General features: G+C 41.8%; 1 protein-coding gene across 8 annotated transcripts in view; it reads right to left on the reverse strand.

The window, feature by feature from the left end:
- Ano4 (anoctamin 4) overlaps nucleotides 1-25,324 on the reverse strand; it is a 308,453-nt gene that overhangs the window by 60,430 nt on the left and 222,699 nt on the right. For all 8 annotated transcript variants that reach the window (XM_057757919.1, XM_057757924.1, XM_057757922.1 and 5 more), the window contains one exon: nucleotides 5,029-5,135. In XM_057757919.1, coding sequence (XP_057613902.1) covers nucleotides 5,029-5,135 — 107 coding nt within the window. The remainder of the gene's footprint in view (nucleotides 1-5,028; nucleotides 5,136-25,324) is intronic.

Here is a 25,324-nt window from a genome sequence, read left to right on the forward strand (position 1 = left end):
TTCTCAAAGTCTTGATTTCCTTCCCCAATTTTTCTTCCACTTCTAAAAATATCTTTTGTGTATATTTGAGATATCATCTTGCTATATAGCTCAGACTAGCCTAGAACTTAGCTTAACCCAGGCTAGCCTTAAATGCACCATACTTCAGCCTTAGCTCCCAAAATTCTCAGATACAGGCAACTTGGTTATTTACAAAATATTCTTATAAAGAATGTGTTCTTTTGGGTATTTCTTCTTACACATCAGGTGGGGTTTGTTTAGTACCAAATACTCCTTATTATTCTTACGTGACTTTTCTGAATACTTCATCAGTGTTCAACATCTTAAAATAACTTTTCATGCTTTTTCTTTTTTTAAAAAATATTTATTTATTTATTTGTTATGTATACAATATTCTGTCTGTGTGTATGTCTGCAGGTCAGAAGAGGGCACCAGACCTCATTACAGATGGTTGTGAGCCACCATGTGGTTGCCGGGACTTGAACTCAGGACCTTTGGAAGAGCAGGCAATGCTCTTAACCACTGAGCCATCTCTCCAGCCCTTTTCATGCTTTTTCTGTCGTATTCTTTTGAGAGATGTCTCAGACATTGTTTTCAGATCACGATTCGTGCAGCTTCCTAAGATGAACCTCAGTCTTTCCATCCCCTCTTCCATGATGGTCCCTGAGCCTTGGGGAAGGATGTGTGATACAGATGTCTCACTTGTGGCTGAGTACACTGCAGTCACTTATTTTCTGCACTCTGACCCATTGTGTATTTCTTCACAGCTGTGGTTGCTCCCCCACCCCATGACCAAGTTGGTAAACATTATGTACGAAGAGGTTCATGAGTAGCCATCCCCCATGGAGGAGCTATATTACAGGTGATGGCATCATGGGCAGGAAGAGCTAATTGTTTTGGAGAGTGTGGCTCCTGGTAGCCACACTGCAGTGAATAGCCCCAGTCACATGAGCACACACAGCGGAAATTGCAGTCAATGGGTTATTATACATTTTAAAAAGGAGTTCACGGCATTAGAGGCCATTAGGGAGGTAGGGATGGATCTGGGAGTTGAGAGGATGAGTGGGGGCGGGGTGAATGTGTTCCAAATACCTCATATGAAATTCTCAAAGAGTTAATCAAATCATTTTTAAGGCCTCCAAAAGCGTGAGCAGGTTTTATATCTCTCAAGTGGTTCTTATTCCCTTCTTGATGAACACTCTCTATATCTTAGATCCTGACCAGACTCCAGGAACCCAGCCTAACAGGAAACTGCACATGTACTTACTCCCTTCTGACATTCAGTTGTTGATACTTTTAATCATAGTAACACACCCATGGCTTAGAATGCCTGACATCAATGTTAGGGTCTAAGGAGCACACTTAAAACGCAAACACTAGGGGATGTTTGTTTTGATCTAACACACTTAAGCCCTTCAACAGACACTCTGCAGAGAATGGGTAAAGTATTGATTATGTAGAAAGCTTAGGTTTCCTGGAATCTCTACTGAGAATCAGGAAAAAACCAAACAAACAGGACTCCCAGGGACCTATTAGATGCCAAGGATGGCTTTGTCTAAATTCCACTAAGATTTATAGTCTTTCCCCCAAACTCCTCCTTCTAAACACAAAACTTGAGAATACAAATCAATTTCAAGAGTTATTGTATATGTGCATGTACATAAATGAGTCTTTGTTGAGTTGTTAATTGCGATCTTTAAAGTGGGCTTTACTAAGTCTGACTTTCCTACTGGAACCCATTCAGAATGAGGCTGAAAACCTTACACAGTGGCAGTTCACACTCCACCGAAAGACCTTTGTGAACCATGCCTAGAAATCAATCCTCTTGTGTGGCTTCTGACCAGTGTTGTCTCATGCAAGGTGACATTTTCAGAAAGGGTTTTCAGCAACAGAGAGCACGGGCTGAACGTTAATTCTATCACGGAGTTCAGTTTCCTCCCAATGTGTTTTCTTCCTCTTATGAAAGCAGAGATGACAGTGAAATATTAGATAAACACACCATTTGTAGTTTTACTTTATATTTTCTAGCTAATTACACAGCCTCGCAATTTACTGCCTGACAATTTATTCTTTGATTGATTTTCTAATTTAACATGCTTCCCTTTCTTCTTGACCAGTTTCCCGAGCATTCGTTTGTTTAATTGTTTATTATTGGTGGTGCTGGAAATCAGAACTCAGGCTTGTGCTCTGCCGCTGAATACCATCTTTGGCTCCTTACCAGCTTGTAAGGATGGGGTTCTTGAATAGAATCCTCCTCCTTCATCATGAACCAAGAGAGTTTTCTACCAAGACTCTTCTGACAGGTAACAACGTGGCATTCAGTACTCTTTAGGAATGCTGAAACCATTCTTTCCCCTCTTTGCATCTCTTCTGGATTAGTTGTGAGAACAGCTCACAATTGGAGATGAAAAAAATTGGCATCATAATTGCCCCATGGTGTCACTGCCAAGTTTTTGACCATATAAGGATGGTGAAAGGCACTCATTATGTTCAACAAGTCTAGAATTCAGCTCAACAAACATTTATTGATTTATACTTCTAGACAGTAGACACTGATGGTACAAATGAATAAGATTACTTATTAAGACGTAAGGACGTGTCATCTTAACTAGTACTGTTCAGTAGCAGGCATCCAACATACCCATGTGTTATGAGTTGTAGGATGTGCCAATAATAATAATAATAATATAAATGTAACTAATGACACTGCTTTCGAGCTATTTTTAGTTTCTGAAATAGTCCTTAATGGCTCTTTCCACAATTTCCCATTGATTTACTTGCTATTTATTATAAGACCATGTAAACTGAAAAAAAATATAATAGAAAGGTGTGCATGGCACAACTCAAGTTCATCTTAATAAACCGTATTAAAGGAACTAACATGAAGAAATTGATTTAGGCACTATTTAAACTATCTAGGAGATCAGTGTCAAGAGTGAGTCTCTTTAGGTGGCAGATTTGCATACTGTCATAGAAAGTATCTCAAGACAACAAAGTGAGGTGTGTGACAAATAATAAATAGTAACAAAAGATAGCTGAGCAGCGGTGGCGCCATGCCTCTAATCCCAGCACTCCGGAGGCAGAGGCAGGCTGATCTCTGTGAGTTCGAGGCCAGCCTGGTTTACGGCGCGAGTTCCAGGACAGCCAGAAATACGCTGTGAAACTCTGTCTCAAAAAACAAAAACAAAACAAAAAAACCAAAGCAAAACATAAAACACAGTCACAGAAATTCAGAAGGAGAAGGAATTCCCTCCAGCCAGAATGTCACCAGAGACATGGAGGAGAGGATGTGTCTCAAGGGAGGATGACACCTGCAGAGACTGTGGGCTGTGTTCAGTTATCACCCCATCCACGTTAGGAATGACCTACATGCAGTTCAGGCTTCCCAGACCCACCTGCACTGAAGCTCTCTGGTGTTCCGTCCCGCACGTCTTCAAATGTGGAGCAGGGAGCGATCCACTTCTCCCCATCACATTTTCCTTTGTGCTGTTGAGCATTAAAGTAACCCTCCCCACCACCCCACTTGTTTCTCACAGCTTCCTTATGCTAGTGACTCACACTGAGCCCGAGTCCGGGAAACGCTCAAATCTGTTCTTCTCGCGTTGTTGTACAACATGTCTCCCACGCCCTGCACGGTAGTCGTTTCGCCGAATCCGCGTGTAGGCCATTACATTTACAAACTGTTAAACGTTGCCTCTCTGGATTTGACAGAGCGGCTGAGGTGTCTGAGGTTGTGGATCCCGTGGCTAAAATGATTTATTCAGCCGTCCAGCCTTACCCACAGGAAGTGTGATGAGGAGGTCATTTTTGCTACAAGTCAGTAATGGATGGATTTGCCCTCAGCTCCAGGGGCGTCTCCACTCTGCTTCTCAGCAGGAGAAGTGGACCTTAAAGATCCACTTCATTTCTGGATGTTGGATGACACGGTGCCAAGCTTTGCCGTCTAGAGGTACTAGACGGACACTTGGTGGTAGTTCCAGCACTCCCCTCGGCAAATTTCTTTAGCATCTACCGCTGTAGTACCGGCACCGGCAGTGTGTGGTGACTGAGGGCATGTTGGTATCTTTATACATGGCTATGTGGGGTGATGCCTCCCTGGAACCTTAGACAATTGTCTCGTGTACTCCAAGAAAGCAAGTCCTCTGCAAGCCTCCGGCAGACTGCTTTAATTTGCTCTTATAACACTTCTAGACCTCAGCCTGATAAGATGGAGGATTCGGACCATGGAAGACTGAGATCACAGAGGAATGGATTTCATGAGGACCTGCTCTCCTCCCCATTCCTGAGTTTCTTGGCCAGCCAGTCCTCTACAACCCCAACCCCTGCCACAGTTAATTATTTATATTAAGACCTTCTTGTTCCGGTGATGGATGTTTCTGCCTTCTTACTGCCTTGTTTAAGTAACAGTTTTGCTGGGACACTGATATGGATAAAGTCACCCAAACCTTCCTGATATAGAGTAACTTATTTAATAAGGCATGGTCACAGAATATGGACTTACTCTCATAAAATGCATACAGTGTTTGAAGGCAGCTTAGCGGGGGTTATGAGACTCGTTTGAATAACTCCATCTCTGCACCCCTTCATCTCTGATCCTCCTTCAGGGGACCCCACACCCTTCCGTCCTCCTATGCTGCCTCTGCCCCTCTCAGCTCAGCTTATATTTCAGTGTCTCAGGGAAGCTTTCCCTACCACTCAAACTCAGTGATTTCTATAGTCTACCTTCAAAATGACACCTTTTATCATTTATTCATGTGGATTATTGTTTTTATGTATCTTTTAGCTTTCTATAGACAAGCTGTAAGAAGGAACTGCATTTTCCCCTTAATCCCTTGCTCATGAGTGTTCCATAAACATCTGACAAATTGAGAGACTGCCTCACAGATAAATGAGATAAAGGTAATTAAGGAAGTCAAGTGCACTTGTGAATCCTCCGTCAAGGGGTAGTAGGAGGGAATAAGGAGGCCCAAGGACAAGGTCTATAGAATCCCCAACACCAAGTGTTTGTAATGCTGACAGTGTACTCACCGATTTTGTTTTTGCCCTCTTCATACTTGATTCTTTGTAGAATATGATGCACAATTCTGCTTCTTGTGGCATTGTTGAAGAAGGTGTCTTTGTTGTGAATGATGAAGCTGTATACACACATTGAAGACACAAGCTGAAGATTAATGGGAGGTAAAAAGAAGTTGCCTGTTCTACCTGGGTGCTTCTGGGGTAGGGGTATCTCCAGCCAGTCTCAGCGGGCACACCTGGAACAGCGTGCAGGAGCCCAGAGATCACACCAGGGAAGCTCACAACTCTGTACAGTGTCGGTTCTTGAGACCTTGGGCATTGATATCAACTGATATCATAACAATGGAATAAAATCAGGGCTTAATGAAATTAAGAAACCTTAAAACAAGTTAACAGTAATTTAGGTGTATCTCATTTATTTTTTCTCAATAAGGTTAATTCTATTTTTTGTTTTGTTTTTCGAGACAGGGTTTCTCTGTTAAACAGTCCTGGCTTTATAGACCAGGTTGACCTCCAACTCACAGAGATCCATCTGCCTCTGCCTCCCAAGTGCTGGGATTCAGTTAATTCTGTCTTTAATCTTCTTGTGTCTTTGGCCCTGCCCTCTCCCACGTTCTGTTCACAGAACTGTTTCAGGGAGTTTAGGATTCCAAGCTGGCTTGAGTAATGCATACAGAAGTTAGGCAACAAGGTCCAGTTTGGGGCGAGACTAAGGTGAGAACTCAGCATCTGGGGCTCAGCTCTGAGCCTGGTCCTCCTTCCCATAGTCTTTCCTGGTGAAAACTTTCTAAAGCACACACTTAAGACTTTTTTGTTCTCATTTAGTTGTCCTGCCAGTTCCAATATAGCTCCTGGACTCTTCCTCTCTCTACTTCACTACCCAACAATAATGTTGCCCTTTCATTTCCAGTAGCCATGCCATTCTAAGGACAGATTTTTCAAGTAACAGAGGATCTACGACCATACAATTCACCATGAAGTGGTCATGTCTTCTCTTTCCCCACAAATGTGATGAACTGTAGACTACTATCTATATTATACATACAATATAACACACATAATATTATATCAGATTTACTTCCACAAATATAAGGTTTATCAACCCAGTAGACATAGAGTGGGTTCCTACTACAAGTGGAATGCCACGTGAAGGCATGGAAGTGTGGGCAGCTAGCTCCTCCAAACTAGGCATGGAGATCATTGTTCCGTCAAGTCTCTATGGTCCCTAGTTGCACCCCTATTCCTTCACAGAGCAATCCTCCTGCCTCTAAACTGTTTCTCTTACAACCACTGACCATCATGTACCTGTTTACACGCTTTTGCCAGATGTTTACAGAGGATAATCTATAAGGCATTGATATGGAAAATAGATCAAATCTTTGTCTTTGAGATGAAGTCTGGAGAGGAAGGCAGATTATGAATGAAACAAACCTGCTCCTATGTTGGGAAGGGCAGACTCCTCATTCTTTTGCACAAACATTCTCCCACTTGATAGTGTGAGCTGACTTGGGAGAAGTGGATGAGAACTAACTCCACGTGCCTGGTTAGAATACAGATATGGGAGGGCACAGAGGATTTGCATCCTGGAAATGGTCATCACATGTTTTTCTTACAAAAGACAGCTTTTCAGGAGTTGGCTGGGGAGAGGAAGAGACTTAACTTGCGCAGAGGAAGGACATCCTACTTGGGCTTCATTTTGGATCTCAGATTGGGTAGTGGGATGACATAGAAGGAGATGGAAGCCAGAGAAGACATGAAAATTGCATCAGCTGATTCCGTGGAGCAATAACCTCACACACACTTTGCCTCCTTTAAGGTCCCACCTAGATGTGACTCTACAGGTGATGTGAAATGGACAGAAGAAAAGGTGGAGCAGCTGGAGCAGCTGCAGGGCTTCCGTTAGATTTCCACTTGGGTTTCCTTGAGATATTTTATGGTACCAAAAAGAAAAAGGAGAAATTCAAGAGTGACACCCACATGCAGTTCTTTTTCAAACTGTCCTCCTCTGCTTGTTCACCTTATTTGAGGCAGGTCATTACATTTTAATGTCAAATAAAGATGTCATAAACAAAAAGACAGTCAATAAAAAGCCCACTTGGACTTACACCAGGAAACCCACAAGTTCAACCCCACTTGATGGGACCATTCAGAGCTAAAGGCCCATGTCTCCCCCATTAAACGGTTTTCCGCTTTCTTCTCATTTTACAGCACTGTTTACATCTCTGAGAACATGCAGTAGTTTTCCATTATAAACCCTACAGATAAGGTATACATTTGACTTCCTTCTTCTTTATATCTAGCTTGCATCTAGAATTGAGACAGTCTAGAGCGTGAGGAAACAGAATGGGTGTGAAGCAGACACCATTCTAAGCACCCAAGATACACAAACTCATTCAATCCTTTCAACAACCCATGAGGTAAAGAGCTTATTTGCTCAACCTTACAGGCAAAGGATCAGAGGTGTAAAGGGGCATGTACCCTAAATCATTTAGCTAATAAGATGCAGAGTCAGGATTAGAACTCAGGTATTCCCGGCTGCAGAGGCTAACTTCCTCAATAGCCCATCTGTCTGCTTTTCTCTCTACTTTGGACACTTCCTAACTCCTGAAGGTTGGTGCTCCCCAAAGTCAGTCCAGCTACTTACTCTACGTGGAATGCTCCTGTTCCCATTACTTTGTATCTCAGCTCAGGACATATCTCCACTGAATACTCTTGACTGATCCCGCTCTCCATCATAACTTGTAGCACAACTTTATGAAGAGAAAGAAGCAAGAAAGCCACCGACAGGCTGAGGAGAAATACAGGAATTGAGCCTTGTGCACTCTCAGCATCTCCAGTTCTCCTTTGAAGACTCTGAAGTCAAACAGATCTTAGTCTCTTCCCAGCCTTTGCCATGCACTATGTGGTATTGGGTCACAGCTGGGAGTTGAGGTTAACTCATGTTTACTCATGTTTTTGTAAGAACTGGATGAGATGGTAAACAGAAGAATATTTGACAAGGTCTCAGAGTTTGTGGTCTTCACAGCTGTTGGCCCTATTACCCTGTTGCAGGATTTCACAGGTTTCTCCATACGAGCTTCTTAGAGGCAGAGCCCTCCCGTGCTCATTCTATACTCCTTGCATTAGCAGGGGGCAAAACACATACCAATCCTTAAAGGGGCGGACCTTCCGGAGAACTGCAGCTATTTTATTGTCTTATACCTTGGCCCCTTCTCCAGTTCTTGGAGCTCTTTCTACCCATCCCATTCCTTCCAGGTACCAGTTGAGTCATTCCTTCAACACCGCATGCATAAGGACATTGGGCACGCGGCGGAGTCTCTCGCTTAAACAGGAGGAATTAAAGAACGGACAGTGATAGCTCACTACACTGTAGTTTTCATGTTTATTTTTTGCTACAAAATCATCACACACACACATACACAGACATAGGCATGAACACTGGCCTGATCAATTCTGGCAAATACATGTCTCAAGCTATAAGTCCCTGAGAAAGGATCCACAGGATTAGAAACTTGGCTCTTACAGATTGCTGAGAGGATGGTGAAGGAGTATAGAGTCTTTGCAGGATATTTGTCCACACTGGCCAATATCATGCAAATATATTCATGTGTCTTCTAATCTAAACTTCTCTCTTGGAAATGTATTCCACTGATATAATTGCCCACGTAGAAAGTAACAGATGTACCAGGATGCTCATTATGGCATGAGTTAGAACAGTAAAAGCCAGAAATAGCCTACCTAATTTTTCATGTGGGGGATCAGATGAGCAAGCTGTGATACTACTCCATAGAGGAGACTCCGGAGCTGGGAGGAGGCCAACGGCGCTCGTGGTGAGTAAACATCCAAATTGAGCCAGGCAGGGTGGCACCAGCACAGTATAGGAGGATGACAAGGTTCAGATATTTAAAGAGCTGCTTGTGCCAAGGGAGGGCACGTGGACACAGTTGCACCAACACACATCTGGCGATTCATATGTAGAGTGACTGTGGGAGGGTGCCTAAGATGTATGTTTATGTGTGTTTGTATGTCTATATATAATATCCTGCAATATTATTTGTCTCGAAAGGAGAATAGGGTACCTGGGGAGATAAGATAGAAACACTGTGTGCACACTTAGGGAAATTACCACGTGTACTGAAAATCACTTGTACCAAGAGCTGAAAAGAAAATTAAGATGAAATGAATTTGGTTCTGAGCTTTTATTTAACTTTACCGTGAAAGACAAAGAGAATAAGCAGTAGATTGGTGGATGAGAAACTCTCTGGTCTATCTCCGTATATTCATCTCCCTTTTCTACCTCTTTACAGGGTTATGCGACATCCTAAGACACACAGAAAATGACAAAGAGGAATTGAAAAGCCATCTTCTGAGTCTGCTGAGGTGGCGCACAGCAATTAAGAATGTTTGCTATTCTTTCAGAGGACCCAAGTTCAGATCCAGCGCACATGTCAGGCTGTTTATAACTGCCTGTAAATTCCAGATCCAGGGGACCTGACACCCTTTGCTGGTCTCTGCAGGCACTCACACACATGTCACACACACGCATACACAAATAAAAGAATAAAAATACAATTTTAAGAAAAACCCTGCATGTTTCATGTCTTGTTTAAGACCTTTCAGGAGCACAGTTTGCCCAAGTATTTGTGAGTGTGAACGGGGCCTTTCTAGACATCACTGTCTTCCTCAGGGCATGGGACTGGCTGACTTGCTAAGTAATGGACAGGTGAACCTGATCCAACTAGTTCCCCGCTAGGGTCTCCACTCCTGATTCTCATGGTGGTCAGCTGTCTTGGTTTTTTCTATTAGAGTCTCAATGTCCTCAGTGCCAGGAGAGGAGGGACGAGAGGGACTGCGCTGTGGAGCTGGTGTTAGCTATAAACACCTCAGTGTTGTGCTTGTTTGCTACAACAAAACAGTGCTGTTTTTGATTGGCTCTTCCATTTGGCAACTACTCACAGGAGGAACAATATGGTATGCGGAGGGGCTTAACAAAATAATAGGCTTTGCAGAGCACCGTACACGGGGAGTGCGGATAGCACACGGAAGTGGGCGGAACACGGGTAAACATAGGTATTATGTATCAGTGCAGGAAACACAGAGGCGAGCTAACCTAGTTCCCGTCCTCAGACATGAGTCCAAGCTTACTAGATAAAAGAGAGGCAAACGTTCAAGGGTGTGAAGCTGGGAAAAAGGTGCTCAGTAATGCTTATTGAGAGCCAGTTGATGAAATATGTCAACCTCAAAGCAGAAAGCAACTATTTCCCTCCTAAATTTCTTCCTAGACCATGCTCATCAGGACGAGGGTCCACTTTCATCGCATTCTAGATAATTCAAATCTGAATGGCTAGAGTTCAGCATTTCGGAACAGAAATCTCAGCAATAACAAAAGTGTCCTCTATGCTTGCTATCCAATATGACTCCCACCTACTTTATGTATCCCTTGAAAACTTGAGCTATCGGTAGGGTGCCTAAGAGAGTAAATTTTAACTTGATTCATTTTAGTTGTGGTTAGTAGACTCCACATCAACAGTACAGGCAGCAGTGACCTATGTCATAGCTGATCCTTTGCCTAATCCTATCTCAGTGATGGGATATCAACCTTATATTTGCCTTTGGCAACAGCATAAGCCTAGGGAAGTTGAGGGATGAGGACTGCCCCACAGGGCCATTTGCCAGAAAACTCGGGTTCAAGTTTTCTGCACCCATGAAAGATGTGTCTTCAATAAGTCTCTGAGTCTTTTGGCAACATAGTTACTTGTTGGGAAAACGAGGGATATAATGCCTTACTGCTCAAGGACAGGCTTAGATATCATCCGAAACAAAGCTACTGATCTCTAGTTTTATCAAAGAACACTTGTTTCTTCCTCTAGTCCCTTTAAAAAGACAAAGACATTGCCATATACTCGATTTCACAAGTTGCAAACTTGAACGCATTCCCTCATCCTCCATCCTCCATGTCTAACACCTAGCCCACCTAGTTCTCCAGACTCCTGTCTTCAACCTGCTGTCCTGAATCACCGCGATCATGAGGACAAGTGCTCTCACCAGCATGGACATCGCCATGATTTAAAATTTCAAGCGGCAGCACTGTCAGGAAGTATTTAAGAATCTGGAAATGGTGGTCTGCAATTATTTGACAATTATATCTATATAATTGATCTTTGCATACTTAAAAATCTAGGATGCGTCAAAGTGGGAAAAGGAGCCAGGTGACATAGCAGGGAAAGCTTCTTGTTTCTGAAGTGAAGTAGCCCAGACTGTGTGCCAGCTGGATCTCAGGACGACTCTACAGGTGAATGCTCTGGGGGTCTTGGTTTTCTGGCTCCCCAGGTTGAGAATAATGTCAATTATAGTTATTTTGCCCTTGTTCCACCACTGCACATTGGAAATGTAGGAAGGAAACACTTACTTATCTTTTTCATTCACAGTTTTTTTGACCACAATGGAGCTGTATCCAAGGATTTTTATTTGTATCTAACCTAAGACAGAACAGCATATCCTAGGCTTTGAGCTTGATGCAGTGTTGGAATGAGAGCTGAAGGAATCCTGGGATGTGAGTGGATTCTCCTATCTATCTATGTACCCTTCCATGCATCAGCTATCTATCTATCCATCCATCCATTACCTATCTAATCTATCATCTATAATGGTATGTTATTTGTGTTTTAATAAATAAATCTTGCCTAAAGATCAGAGGGCAAAGCAGCCACACTAGTCAGTCATACAGGCCAGGCAGTGGTGTACACACCTTAAATCCCAGGATTTGGAAGATAGAGGCAGAAGGATCTCTGTGAGTTCAAAGCTACCCCAGGCTACTCAAGATCCATCCAGAAACAGATCCAGGTGGTGGTGGTTCACATCTTTAACCCCAATGTTTTGGAGTCACACACCTTTAATCCCAGCACTAGGGAGATGGAGACAGGAGCGATATGACTGATGAGAGGAATACAAAGGGGAAGAGACAGAAACTCACGGGAGTGTGGAGTCTGAGGATGCATGGAGACAGGATCTCTCCCTTTCGGTCTGAAGATTTGGTAGAGGTAAAAGGTCTTTAGTGATTGGCTGCTTTGATTTTCTGATCTTCAAGTTGAACCCCAATAGCTGTCTCTGGGCTTTTACTATTCATACTAAAATCAATCATCTATCTATCTATCTATCTATCTATCTATCTATCTATCTATCTATCTATCTATCTTCTATCTATCATCTATCTATCAATCAATCAAACTAATTATCTGTATTTCTAGCAGACAATACTCTTCCAAGTAAACTATATTCTTAGCCCACCAGGGCACTATCCATATGTGGAAAATGTGAGTAAGTTATGGCTAGAGAACACTATGGTAGATAATAAAAAATAACCAAAATTTATTCTTCTCTTTAATGTCTCCTTACCACGTTGGAATGTGAATTTTTTTTTTTTTGCCACACACCAACAGGTGATGTCTATCCTACTTCAGTCTGTGAACTGGAACAGGACATGTGACCTGTTTACAAAGGGTTGTGAGAGCAGTGATCTCAGACATGGCTCTTCTTACATCCTCAGCAGCTTAGGCTGCTGCCCTGTCTGACAGGGTGAAGAAGCCTGAACTGGACTCCCTGAGAATGAGACAATATTGATGTGGAAGTCCCCTCTGTGTGTTGTTTGTATTGGTTAATGAATAAAGAAACTGCCTTGGCCTGATAGGGTAGAACTTAGGTAGGTGGAGAAGACAGAACTGAATTCTGGGAGCAGAGTCAGAGAGACGCCATGGATCCTCCACCTGAGACAGACACCAGTTAGAATCTTGCTGGTAGGGGCTGGAGAGATGGCTCAGTGGTTAAGAGCATTGCCTGCTCTTCCAAAGGTCCTTAGTTCAGTTCCCAGCAACCACATGGTGGCTCACAACCATCTGTAATGAGGTCTGGTGCCCTCTTCTGGCCTGCAGGCACACATACAGACAGAATATTGTACACATAATAAATAAATAAATAAATAAATAAATAAATAAATAAATAAATAAATATTTTTTTTAAAAAGAATCTTGCTGGTAAGCCACTGCCATGTGGCAATATACAAAGATTAAAAGAAATGGGTTAAATCAAGATGTGAGAGTTAGCCACTAAGAGGCTAGAGCTAATGGGCCAAGCAGTATTTAATTAATACAATTTCTGTGTGGTTATGTTGGGGATAAGCTAGCCAGGTGGCTGGGACGAACAAGCGGCCCTCTCCTTCCAACACAATATAAAGAGCTGGTATCAAATCCCAGCTGAGCAAATCAAGAGTCACAGTCATGTGTTGAATCCACATGAAGCCAGCAGAAGACTCTCCCAGTTAAGTCCAGCATAACCGCAAATAGGGAGACAGTTATTGAAAGCCAGTGAGTTCTGCAGTGGATTGTTTTGGAGCAATAGCCAAACGTTATGGGCCTTTCCTGGTGGTTGAAGTTACATCACTTCATAATGCAAAAAAGTAAAGGGTAATCTCTTAAAAAATAAATATCCCAGGAAACTTTCTTTTTTTTTTTTTTTTCTCCTTTTTCTTTTTTTTTTATTCTTTTTTAATTAAAATTTCCACCTGCTCCCCGTTTCCCATTTCCCTCCCCTCCTCCCAAATATTGCCCCTCCCCCCACTTCCCTCCCCCTACCCCACTCCTCTTCTCCTCCCCCCACTCCATTCCCCCTCCCTCTCGATACTGAAGAGCAGTCTAAATTCCCTGTCCTGCGGGAAGACCAAGGTCCTTCTATCTACGTCCAGAAAGGTGAGCGTCCAAACAGGCTAAGCTCCCACAAAGCCAGTTCATGTATTAGGATCAAAACCTAGTGCCATTGTCCTTGGCTTCTCATCAGTCTTCATTGACCGCCATGCTCAGAGAGTCCGGAATCAACCCATGCTTATTCAGTCCCAGACCAGCTGGCCTTGGTGGGCTCCCAATAAATCAGTTCCACTGTCACAGTGGGTGGGTGCATCCCTCGTGGTCCTGATTTTTTGCTCATGTACTAGACTTTTAAATAGAGATTTCGATTTTAACGGAAAGAAGCAAAGGTGATACAGTTAACTGTCACTTAAATTATGTCCTCAAATTAATGGGAAGCTAAGTAGGAACAAAGTAACCAACTAATTTTTTATGTGACAAGGCCTATTTTGAGAGTTTTCTGGGCTTTAGGCAACTGGAGTGCAAAAGCTTAATGTTTTATCTTAAGTGTGCTTGCTAAGAGAAAAAGAATGAGGGGATTAGCATATCAAATATATAATAGTCAAACTTCAGACAGGTAAAGATTTCCAAGTCTCCTCTAAGGATTAGTGTGATAAGCCCCTGGAATAGTAGGGTTTAAAATATTCCAATAGTCTCTTCTAATTGAGCTTCACGATATCATCTTTACCAAGAGTCAAATGTGGATTAAAAAATCTGCTCGCGAGCTTTCTCACTAAAGATGGGAAATTAAGTACTTGCACTCCATTCCTGTCTTCTCCCAGATCTGCGAAAATACAATCATAGCATACGCACACGTGACTAAGTGGGCACTCGGGGAAGATTCAAATGTAAGTAATTAGGACAGGAAGGGAACTAAACTTATTCTGGAAAGCGAAAAGTTAATTGAGTCAAAACTCAGTCGAAAGCCCCATCAGCAGTCCAGAAGAAAACAGAATAGTATTAGAACCTGAAGACCAAGGTTAATGTCTTATCGTTTATAAACAAAAACTGAGGAAAAAAGAATAAAATATACAAGACCTCTGGGACACTACTAAGGATCAAACCTATAAAAATAGGATTAAACGAGGAACCCAATTTATAGGTTATGAACATAAAAAAGCCTATTCAATTAAAAAAAAAGTAGAAATATTTTTCAGATCTTAGGGAAGACATAGCCTCTGGGTACCGGGGTCTATTCAGAGCCCCAAATAGACGTTACAGAAAAGAACTTCTTCATGATCTACGGTGAGTTCCAGAAGCACCAAATCATGAAAGAACACAAAAAGTTGCACAAGAGAAGCTCCCGTGTGCGTATGAAGGCAACCCCATCCGGATAACGTAAGATGTCTCGGTAGAAACAGTAACGGCACTGGCCTTAGGGAGTGGGATGATGTATTTCAATTACTGGGACAAAAAAAGTGCCAACTTAGGTTACAGACTATATCAGTGTCAGGAAAATTATCCTCCACAACCGATGGAGAAAGAAAGACATGCCAAGAGGGCATAAACGGACAGAACAGTGGACCACGCCCACAGGAAATGTGCACCTGGAAGAGGAAGCAAGAAAAAGAGAGTGTGGGGGTAGGGAATGGTGAAATCTCACTAGAATGTTTGGGACTTCAGTTCAGTGTAGTGCACTCCTCAAACACACAGGAGGCCTTGGGGTCAATCCCTAGTAAGGCAAGAAGGGAAAAGGAACGATCTCATTCAGAGTATAAGTAAGCAGAGGAGAAATAGGAAGGATTCAAATTATAATTCAGAAAATCATCAAGTCTCTATGTTAAATAAAGGAGGAAGCAAGGCATATAGATCATACAAAGCACCCGGGAGAGAAAGCGCAACAAAATGACAGGCATGTGTATACAACTTACAACAGTAACCCTGAGTGTAAATAGTCTCGGTTCTTCAAATAATTCAATCTGACTGGATTGAACCAGCATCCAACAATTCCTGCTTGCAAGGAACTCATCTCATCAGCAAAACACATACACACCGAGCATAAAAGGGCTCACAATACTATTTCAGCAATCCTGAAAGCAAACAGGAGTGGCTATATTTATATCCAACAAAATGAACTTTTAAAGTCAAAATTAGTCAGACGAGACAAATAAGATTTTATATATTGCAGGAGGGAACAGTTTCTCAAGGAAATGTATCAATCATAAACATTTATGATCTGAATATTGCAGAGTGCACTTTTATGAAACAAACACCGTGAAATATAAACGGAGCAATTGGTCTAAGGCAGCAATCATGGGTGACTTCAGTAGCCTGCTCCTACCAGCAGGGAGAGCTTTAAAACCAACTATTCACAGAAGCCAAATGGACCCAGCAAACACCAACAGGGCACACTTTCAATAGCTAAAGAATATGTATTTTTTTTTCCCATCAAACCGTGGAACTTTCCTCAAAATACGTCATATATAAGCCACAAAGCAAGTCTTTAGAAGCACACATAGGGACTGGAGAGATAAATCAGTGGAGCAATTGTTGCTTTTGCAGAGGACCCAGGTTCTGTTCCCAGCATCTATGTGGTAGCTAACAACCATCTGTACCTCAAATTCTAGGTTACCAAATGTCCTTTTCTGACCACTACGGGCTCCAGGCACTCATGTGGTGTAGATACATACACACACACACACACACGTATATTATACATATATTATATATATATATGCAAAATACTCATACAAATAAAATAAAGTAAAACTAAAATATTTTGATCCTGTCTTTTAAAAGAACCACAGAAAACTGAAGTGATTTTTGCATCTTATCAGGTCATAATGGGAAAAAAACCTAGAAACGAACAGTTAGAAGACCCAAAATAATTACATAAACAACACAAAACCAAATAAAAATAAATTCCCAAATAAATGTAAAGTTGTTGAAGAAATAACAGAGGAGCATTAAGAATTCTTAGAATTAAACTAAAATCAAAATGCAGCATACCAGAACCCATGGGGCACAATGAAAGTGGTGTTAAGAGGATGCTTACAGCTACGTGTCTGTAGTAAAAGCAGGGAGACCTCAAATACCTTAATGATGCATTAATGTCTTAAAAAAATCAAACTCCCCAATACTAAAAGGAAATAAAAAAAGAGCAGAACAGGGAGAAATGGAAGAAACGCAAAAGAACAGCACAAAGGGTCATCAAAATGCGGGGTTTATTCTGAAATGATGAAAGCTGACAAACCCTTTGCCAAATTTGCTTGCAAGAGAATTAAAGAATCTTGGAGGACCATTTCAGTCTTTACATCATAGATCTAAATCAGTTTAATTTTATGTAAAGGGTGACGGGGAGGGAATGAGTGAGAGAGGGAGAGAAGGAAAGAATGAATCCTTTTTAGTTGTATAATTCCTAGAGACATCATCCTAAGATGAGAATTGTTCAGAAAACTAAGGCATCCACTCCAATACACCATACAAATCCTTGCAAGGAAGCACTCTTTTTAGAGCTCAGTGTTTTATTGAGCATGAGGCAGACGGAGGCTGCGGCTCTACCTGAAGAGGGCTTAGTGGAGATTATGCTTCCTGGATAAACACAACTTATTTTTTATGAGCTCACAAGCATGTATACCAGATTCTAATATTTTTCAAAAACATTCAGAGCTTCTGGTGTTTTTTTTTTAACTCCTAAGAAACACAGCTGTGTTATAACAGTCAGAGTGTGAAGATGACATCAAGATGGAATATAATAATATCTACTTTCTTGATAAATGATAAAAACAAGCACATTTGTGCTAAGCACTATTCGAACTTAGAAACTCAATCTGTAAATCAGTGTTCTCAGCCTTCTTAATGCTGGGGCCCTTTAATACAGGTCCTCACTTTGTAGTGACCCCCTGACCATAAATTCTTTCTTCACTACTTCACAACTATAATTTTGCTACTGTTATGAATTGAAATATCTGATATGTGACACCTGTTGGGGTCATGACCCACAGGTTGAGAACCACTGCTCTAAATCCTTATCTTTCAAATGAGGACAAGAAAAAAAAATGGGTATGTCGTAAGGATACTCGAGGATCAGGAGACCCTGCATACGGTGAACTTGTATACACCCTGTATTTCTCAATGGCAATACAGTAACTTTATTAAGAGATTTCTATTTGTTACTTTGATAAGGAAGATTGACCATCACCATTCAAAAAGCTCCCGATCGACCTGCTATTTTGAGATCAGGCCCTGTGAATGTTTTTCTTTTAATAAAATGTTTTCAAAAACAACAACAACAACAAAAAAGGCACAAAAAAAAAAGTAACATGGCCTATGCTTGGGCAGGTCTCAGGAAACACCAGCAGTCAAATTTAAGATCTAATTCACCTATGTGTATAACATTCTAACATGACACAATTGAGGATGAGCTCTGCTAACTCCCAAACTTTGAGAACTGTTTTCAAACATTAGAATGAGTGTAAGGATGCATCATTTCCTATGGTGCGTTCTAACATGTTTTCTGGTTAACGAGGAGCGCACGAGGTCCTCTGCTCTGTATGTAAACATCACCACGTCATGGCAGGAAGAGGTTAGCAAACCATTTATTAATTCAGTAAGTATTTTAAAGAGTCACTTACTTAAAAAAAAAGGAACATCTCTCAGTTGAGCCAAAAGTTGGAAAGCTGTTGGTAATTATAGGACTTTTAGCCTTGGCTGGTGTTCTGAAGAACTGGGATGTGTATGGCATTCTGAATAGTAGAAGAGACAAAGGGGGGGAGGGAGAAAGGCAGGGGAGGAAGGGAGAGAACACTAAGGAAGAGAGGAGAAAGGGAGGGAGGAAAGACCTTGAACTGTGAACACTTCAGATCTATCTTTCCTGTCCAACTGGGCTACAGATAAGTATCTATGTACAGTTCACATTGTTACTTTTTACATATGGAATTCGGTTGACACTGTTGCCAAGGGCAGCATTTTCTGAGCAGTACCTGCACTGCCTGTATTATGGGTTTTCATGTTATTATATTGAGGTTCATAACAACACGTTGTAATATACAGAGTCGGTGCCTGGAGCTCCATCCAAATGACTGGGGAGCCTGGCTCTGAACCAAGAATGTGTACTGTATGAGAATATGCCTATAAATACATACATTTCTGCATTATTATATCTGGCATGCGAATCACATTGAAAGTCATTCTTCAATGATTGAGTTGAAAAGTAGATGACATTAAATTTTTTTTTTTTTTAAAAAGGTGGCCAGGTATGGTGGCCCACACCTTTAATCTCAGCACTTGGGAGGCAGAATCAGTTTAAGCCATGTTCATCTACACAGTGAGTTCTAGGTCAGCTAGAGCTACACAGTAAGAATCTCTCTCCTCCGCTTACCCTCCTCTCCCTCTTACCCTCTTCCTCTCTCTCCCCTTCCTCCACTGCCCCTCCTTTTTTCTCTCATCTCTCTCACGCCCTGTTTAATATGCACATACAAATATAAACATGTTGTTTCCAGATGCATTATAAAAGATGGTTTCTCAAATATTAGGATAATTCACCTGTCTTTGGAGCCCCCAGACAACCACGCTTTGCGTTCCCCATATGATTAGGTAATATATTTGATCCTTAAACTTAAGTTTTATGCCATTAGACTCTATTTGAAAGGAAACACATGATCTTCTGAGGCCCAAACCTCAGGCTTTGCAGCTAATTTCACTGTGGTCTCAACTTAAAACTTCTGAGAACACGGCTATGTCTCCCGTGACGCTGCAGAGTAATCTCTACAGCCTGCATATCGAGGATGCTAAAGCCAGCAAAGAACCGCAGTCAGACAGGTGTCCTGAGTCGGCTCTGTGTCACTGGGGCACTGAGAGAACATTAATCCTACTGAAATCAATCTTGTATCTCATTGCCTAAGGGATTCCCCAAAGGCTTCAGATCGATGAAAACAACAGAAAAACTCCAAATGCCCTAAAAGGAAAATTACAGTAGAAAAGTATATGCTTTAGCAATCAATATCTTCAGCTATCTAAGCTGTGAAGATTTAGGAGACAAATTGCAATGTGGTACTAATATGTATGAGTGTTTCTGGAATACTGGGGACAAACTTAGTTTGAAGGAATTCTCTTCCAGTTCAAGTCAGAAAGTCTTCCAAGGATCCTCAACACACCCCTGGCCTACAGTCCCACGCTTGCTGCCACTAAGCTTATCCTCTGTCCCCAAACCTTGGAATATTGGAGCCTGGAAAATTTACATGGCTACACAAGGCAAGACAGTGGTACCCCAAATACGTCTGCGTTCTAATCTCTAGAATTTTTCAACGTATCAATCTGTATGGCAAAGAAGAATTATATTGCAGATAGGATGGAGGCCATGCATCAGCTGACATGAAGATGGAAAATGCTATAGTTTAAATGAGTTTTGACAACTGATGTCATGATGTCATAAAGTGTCAGGACCTTTCAGAGGGGATCTTGAGATGTAGGAGTGGGGCGGTTCCCACAAGAGTAGGTTGTTACAAAAGAGCAAACCCGCCCTCTTTCCATGAACTTATATTTTCTCTACGACCATGTGACGTCTCTCTATGTGACGTTACTCTATTCGCTAAAACACCCTCAACTGTAAGCCAAATACCAGGGCCATGACCTTGGATTTCTAGACTTTTGAGATAAACGTGTCTATTTTCTTCACACAGCTTCCAGACTCAGGTACCTTGTTAATACAACATAAAATAGACTAAGGTAGGGATATTTCTCTGAAATTTCCAGGATGTAATCCCAAGGATGCCCAGAAATGGAAAACGTGGACAAATGACAGAGGAGATGTGATAACAAAACCTTGAGAATGATGTAATGCTTTCAAGAGAGAGGAAGGGGCCTTAAGGCAGGATGCTCTCTGGACCACCCTTATCCTCGACAGTAATTGCTTGAATAAGGAAATGTACTGCTGTCGTCTTTGAAGGTGATGGTCCTACGTGGATATCCAACAGCTTGCACAGCTGGATAATGCTTTGAGAAGATGTTCATCTCGTGCATTAGAAGGTGGATAGCAGTGTCCCAGGCCTCTGAATATCAGAGGCCAGTATCAGTCCTCTATCAGAGAACAGTCCCCTATCAGAGGCCAGTATTAGTCCCCACTTCTAAGATGTGACATTTAAACCTGCTTCCGGGCATTGCGAAATCACACCCAACTGACACTGGTTTATAATCTGTAGCTGATGGCCACTAGCTAAAATCTAAGCTCTAGGAGGGTGCAATCTAAAGAAAGCCATAAATGCGGATGATGATAAAAACAAAGAAAAACTGGAAAATATTCCTATGTGGGATTTAGAATACTTTTAGAAAGGCGATTCAAAATAGATCCATTTCTTGGAAGATTTATGCATATAAAAAGTAGCACGACTCTTCCCCTATTTCCTTTTTTTTTTTTATATCCAGCACCCATAGAAAATCTTTATTACGGGTACTGACCTTAGAAAGCGATTGTCTCGAGGATGCTTCGGCTAATGCCATTTGAAGAATAAAGGGCAGCGTGATACTTAAGCAGAGTAACATCCCGAGGAATGAGGTGAAGAGGAATAAATTAATGCTTAAATGGACTTGTCTACAGCAGTCATCAGATTTCGGTGGCACTAATGGATCAGACCTGGAGGTTGTCTGGCAGGAAAGGCAGACGTGCAGTGATTCTCAGGGCAGCGGGGAGTCGTCCGATTTTGTGCCACTCTGCCATCACCGCCAAAGGAAAACTTAGCAAGGTGTGGAGAGACTTTTGATCATCACGAGGGAAAGATTTTTACTAACTACACATCTAATAGACAGCTAATATCCAAAATAAAGAACTCAGAAAACCATGCAATAAGAAAAGAAGTAACCCAATTAAAATGAGGTATAGAGCTAAACAGAGAATTCTCACAAGAATAAACTCAAGTGACTGAGAAACACTTGAAATGTTCAGCATCCTTAGCCATCAGGGAAATGTAAATCAAAATTACTTAGAGATTTCATCTTATAAGTCAGAATGGCTCAGATCAATAAAACAAATGACAGCTCATATTGGCAAGGACGTGGAGTAAGGGGAGCACTCCTCCATTGCTGGTAGGAGTGCAAACATCAACTTCTATGAAAATCAGTGTGGTGGTTCCTCAGAAAGATGGAAATTGGTCTACCTCAAATTCAGTTATACCACTACTGGGCATGCCCAAAAGACACTTCATGCTACCACAGAGATACTTTTTCAACCATGTTCATTGCTGTTTTATTCATAGGCAGTTATTAGAAAAACCTAGATGTCCCTTGACAGAAAGATTGATAAAGAAGATGTGGTACATTTACACAATGGAATATTACTCAACATTAAAAATGACATCATAAAATTCACAGGCACATAGATGGGACAAGAAAAAAACCATCCTGAGTGAGGTAACCCAGACCCAGAAAGACGACTATGGTATGTGTGTACTTATGTGAATATTGGCTGTTAAGTCAATGATAACCAAGCTACAATCTGTAGAACCACAGAGGTTAGGGATAGAGCGAAGGACCCGTGGAAACAGATAGATCTCGTTAGGAAAGGGAAATAGAATAATTAGTTGTGGGTGGATGGAGGGACTGTAATGGGGAGATCATGTAGGCAGAAAGACAACTATGGTGTGTGTGTGCTTATGTGAATATTATCTGAGTCCAATGCTTTGGCTTTTGTTTTATCATTATATTATATTCCATTATATTATTATCCCTTAGACACCTGTTTGTTTTCTGTTTTAATTTCTTTTTAAATTTCATTTTACATTACAACCACAGTTCTCTCCTCCCTCCTCCATCCCCCCTCCTTCCCCCAGGCTGGCCTTGAACTCACAGAGATCAATCTGCCTCTGTCTCCCAAATCCTGGGATTAAAGTTGAGTAACAACACTGCCTGGCCTCTAGTTTTAACTTCTGGTTTTTAGGCAAGCTTTATTTATTAAAACATAAATAAAATATCACTGTAGTCTACAGTAAACATGATATCGGCTGCCCACCCCTGAGTTAGCATCAGAGCCGTGTGCTGACCCGGGGAATGACATTGCAGCCCGTGTGGAGAAAAGACCTTGAATCCTGTCTGGGGCGAGCATGCGTTCTGCTCACTCCAAGCATCTGTTCTCTGCTCACACAATCTAGTATCAGTTTTATATATTCGTTTATTTTTTCCCTCCGAACAAATCACAGTAAGCACTTGCTATGGGATTTGACAATGGTGGGACTTGTAAGTCAAGAAAAAGAAATGAAAACATACCATGTTAGAAGAAAAAATACCATATTAAAAGGAAAAGAAAAAAACATTACCAAGACGTGGAAGTTTTCACAATACTTGGAATGACGGGTAGGGTTGGACACTGTGGAATGATTTCTGGGAGCAATGTCTTTGGTAGATCCTGAAAGATGGGAGTCTCAGGGAAAGGTTATTCGAGGTGGAAGGATGAACCAGTGTAGGAGGGGGAAGAAAAGGACAAGGTGACTTAAGGAGGTCAGAGCTCAGCATGGCTCTGTAGGCGTTATGAGCGTTTGGAGCTCAGCACGGCTAAAGCACAGGTATGGAAGACAGATGTCGGAGTTACTGTGTGTTTTTAAGGCACTTTCCCATTTTGATCACGGTCTATTAAACTTCCAGTTCTATTTTAACCCCCACATTCATGATCCATGATTCCCACCATCCCACTTCACTCCAGCACAAGCATGAGAAACTTCTGCAAAGTCAACACATCACGTGACCCCTTGGTACGCATGGAGAGCCGGGATATCATGTCACAGCTCCCAGCGCTCATTAAACAGCTACTTCTGATTAAATTAAGCCCATTAATATCATCCTCAAAACATCTTTAGGGGGTTTTGCTTTCTAATTATATCAGTAATGGCTTCCAACTTGGCAGCCGGCATTCTTCACGTCTACTTCTACACACCAATCCAAGGGACGGCACCCAAGTGGCACACCAGTTTTCAAACGGAAAGAGATTCCCATCACCCGTGATATCCGGGGCCTCGTTTAATTTTTCATGTTCCGCTGCTATGACATAAATGCCTCTGCTCTCGCGGTTCCCCCGAACTCTGGTAATTATGCGTGTTTATTCCGGCTTCCCCTCTCCTTTTTTGCCTCAGGTCTCATCTTTTACAAGCTGGTCTCCGTTTCTGCACAGCAATGCTAGGCTCCCTGCACACCCTGCAACTGTATTCACAGAAGTCTTTACAGAAAACTACTTGCGGTTTCACAAGCTCTCTACTCAGCTCAACGTCTGTGCCCTTTGCCACAACACTCTCTTATCCTCAGGATGTGCTGCCTTCTCTACCTAGCTGGCCAAGTCTATATCCATGCGAACCACTTTATTAGTAGTCAGCCTTCATCACTTACCAACATCCTTCCAAACTCTGGAGCACCTCCATTCCCCTTTGATGTGCATCTTTTGGACTAGTTGCGGTTATTTAAAACATAGCATTTATTACCATGCTAGAGTCAAGGTGGTGTTACTTGGCTTATGCTCAGATAACGCCTGGAGAGGCTCAGACATTGAACTAGGGGCTGCTGGACACATTGTCCATTCACTGAACTGATCTGCAAGTGTGTTGAAAGGCTTCTCAAATGTGGGAGACAGTGGAACCCCACCATCCCCATATATTATCACACTTTAATTGTTCCGTATTTTAAAATGCTAATCAAAATGTTATTCTCATTTATGATCTCTAGGAATACTGGTTGGTATCTACATGCATCTAAGTTGGAGAGAGGCGATGACCAGCATTGTCCTACAGTAAGGCTATCAGGGACACAACAGGCGAGGAGATGGTGGGGGCACACAGTTCATTCCATTGTGCTATATTCCTTTAAATAACCTAAAACTTTCAGCAAAGTGTTCCATATACTTCACTGATTACCCCCCATCTACTTATTGATCCATCCATCCATCCATCCATCCATCCATCCATCCATCCATCCATCCATCCATCCCTCAATCCTTCCATCGGCTCATCTATCCATCCATTCGCCCACCTACCCATGTATGTATCCATTATCCCCAAACTTTGAGCTCTTCCTACACTGTGCAAGGCAAGCCTCTGTTCATCTAAGAAGCAAAGGCAGAATGTGACGGAAAACCAGTCTCCACGTGTGAAGGATTGAGACATCAATTACTGTTCTAAAAAGGCCTTCCAGGATTTAAATTTGAAACAGGTTAGCTTTCTTCTCTATCTTGGGAAAATACCCAGAGATTCTCATCTTTGGATTAATATTAAGTATCATCTGATCGCTAATTTCCATGGAGGCCTCTTGGGCTGCGAACTTCATGTTTTATATGTCCAAGTAACGAGGCTGCATCAATCAGACCGTGAGCATGCAGGGCTTGCCTGTTTCGCAGGCTTTGCCGTGGCTTTGCTTGTACTATATCGATCTTCCTCGGCACAACACATTTCAACGCAGACCATCTATGCATCGTTTTTCTTCTCTCCTTTGCTCCCAGAGTTTAATTGATTTTTCTGTTGATAAAACATGAGCGCTCACCTTGCATTCCTTGCACCTTCTTGACAACTGCCCTTTGGTTTACACTTTTTTTTTTTTTTTAGAAAAAAAAAATCAGAATTGGCAACCTATTTTTAAAACAATCTGTCACCCCTTTCCATCCCTCTGGCAAGTTACTTTTACTGAAGTTGTCACCAGGCTGTGACCAGGGGTGGCCAGGGATTCCT

The sequence above is a fragment of the Chionomys nivalis genome, chromosome 25, assembly GCF_950005125.1.
Source record: "Chionomys nivalis chromosome 25, mChiNiv1.1, whole genome shotgun sequence".
In the NCBI taxonomy this organism is placed as follows: Eukaryota; Metazoa; Chordata; class Mammalia; order Rodentia; family Cricetidae; genus Chionomys; species Chionomys nivalis.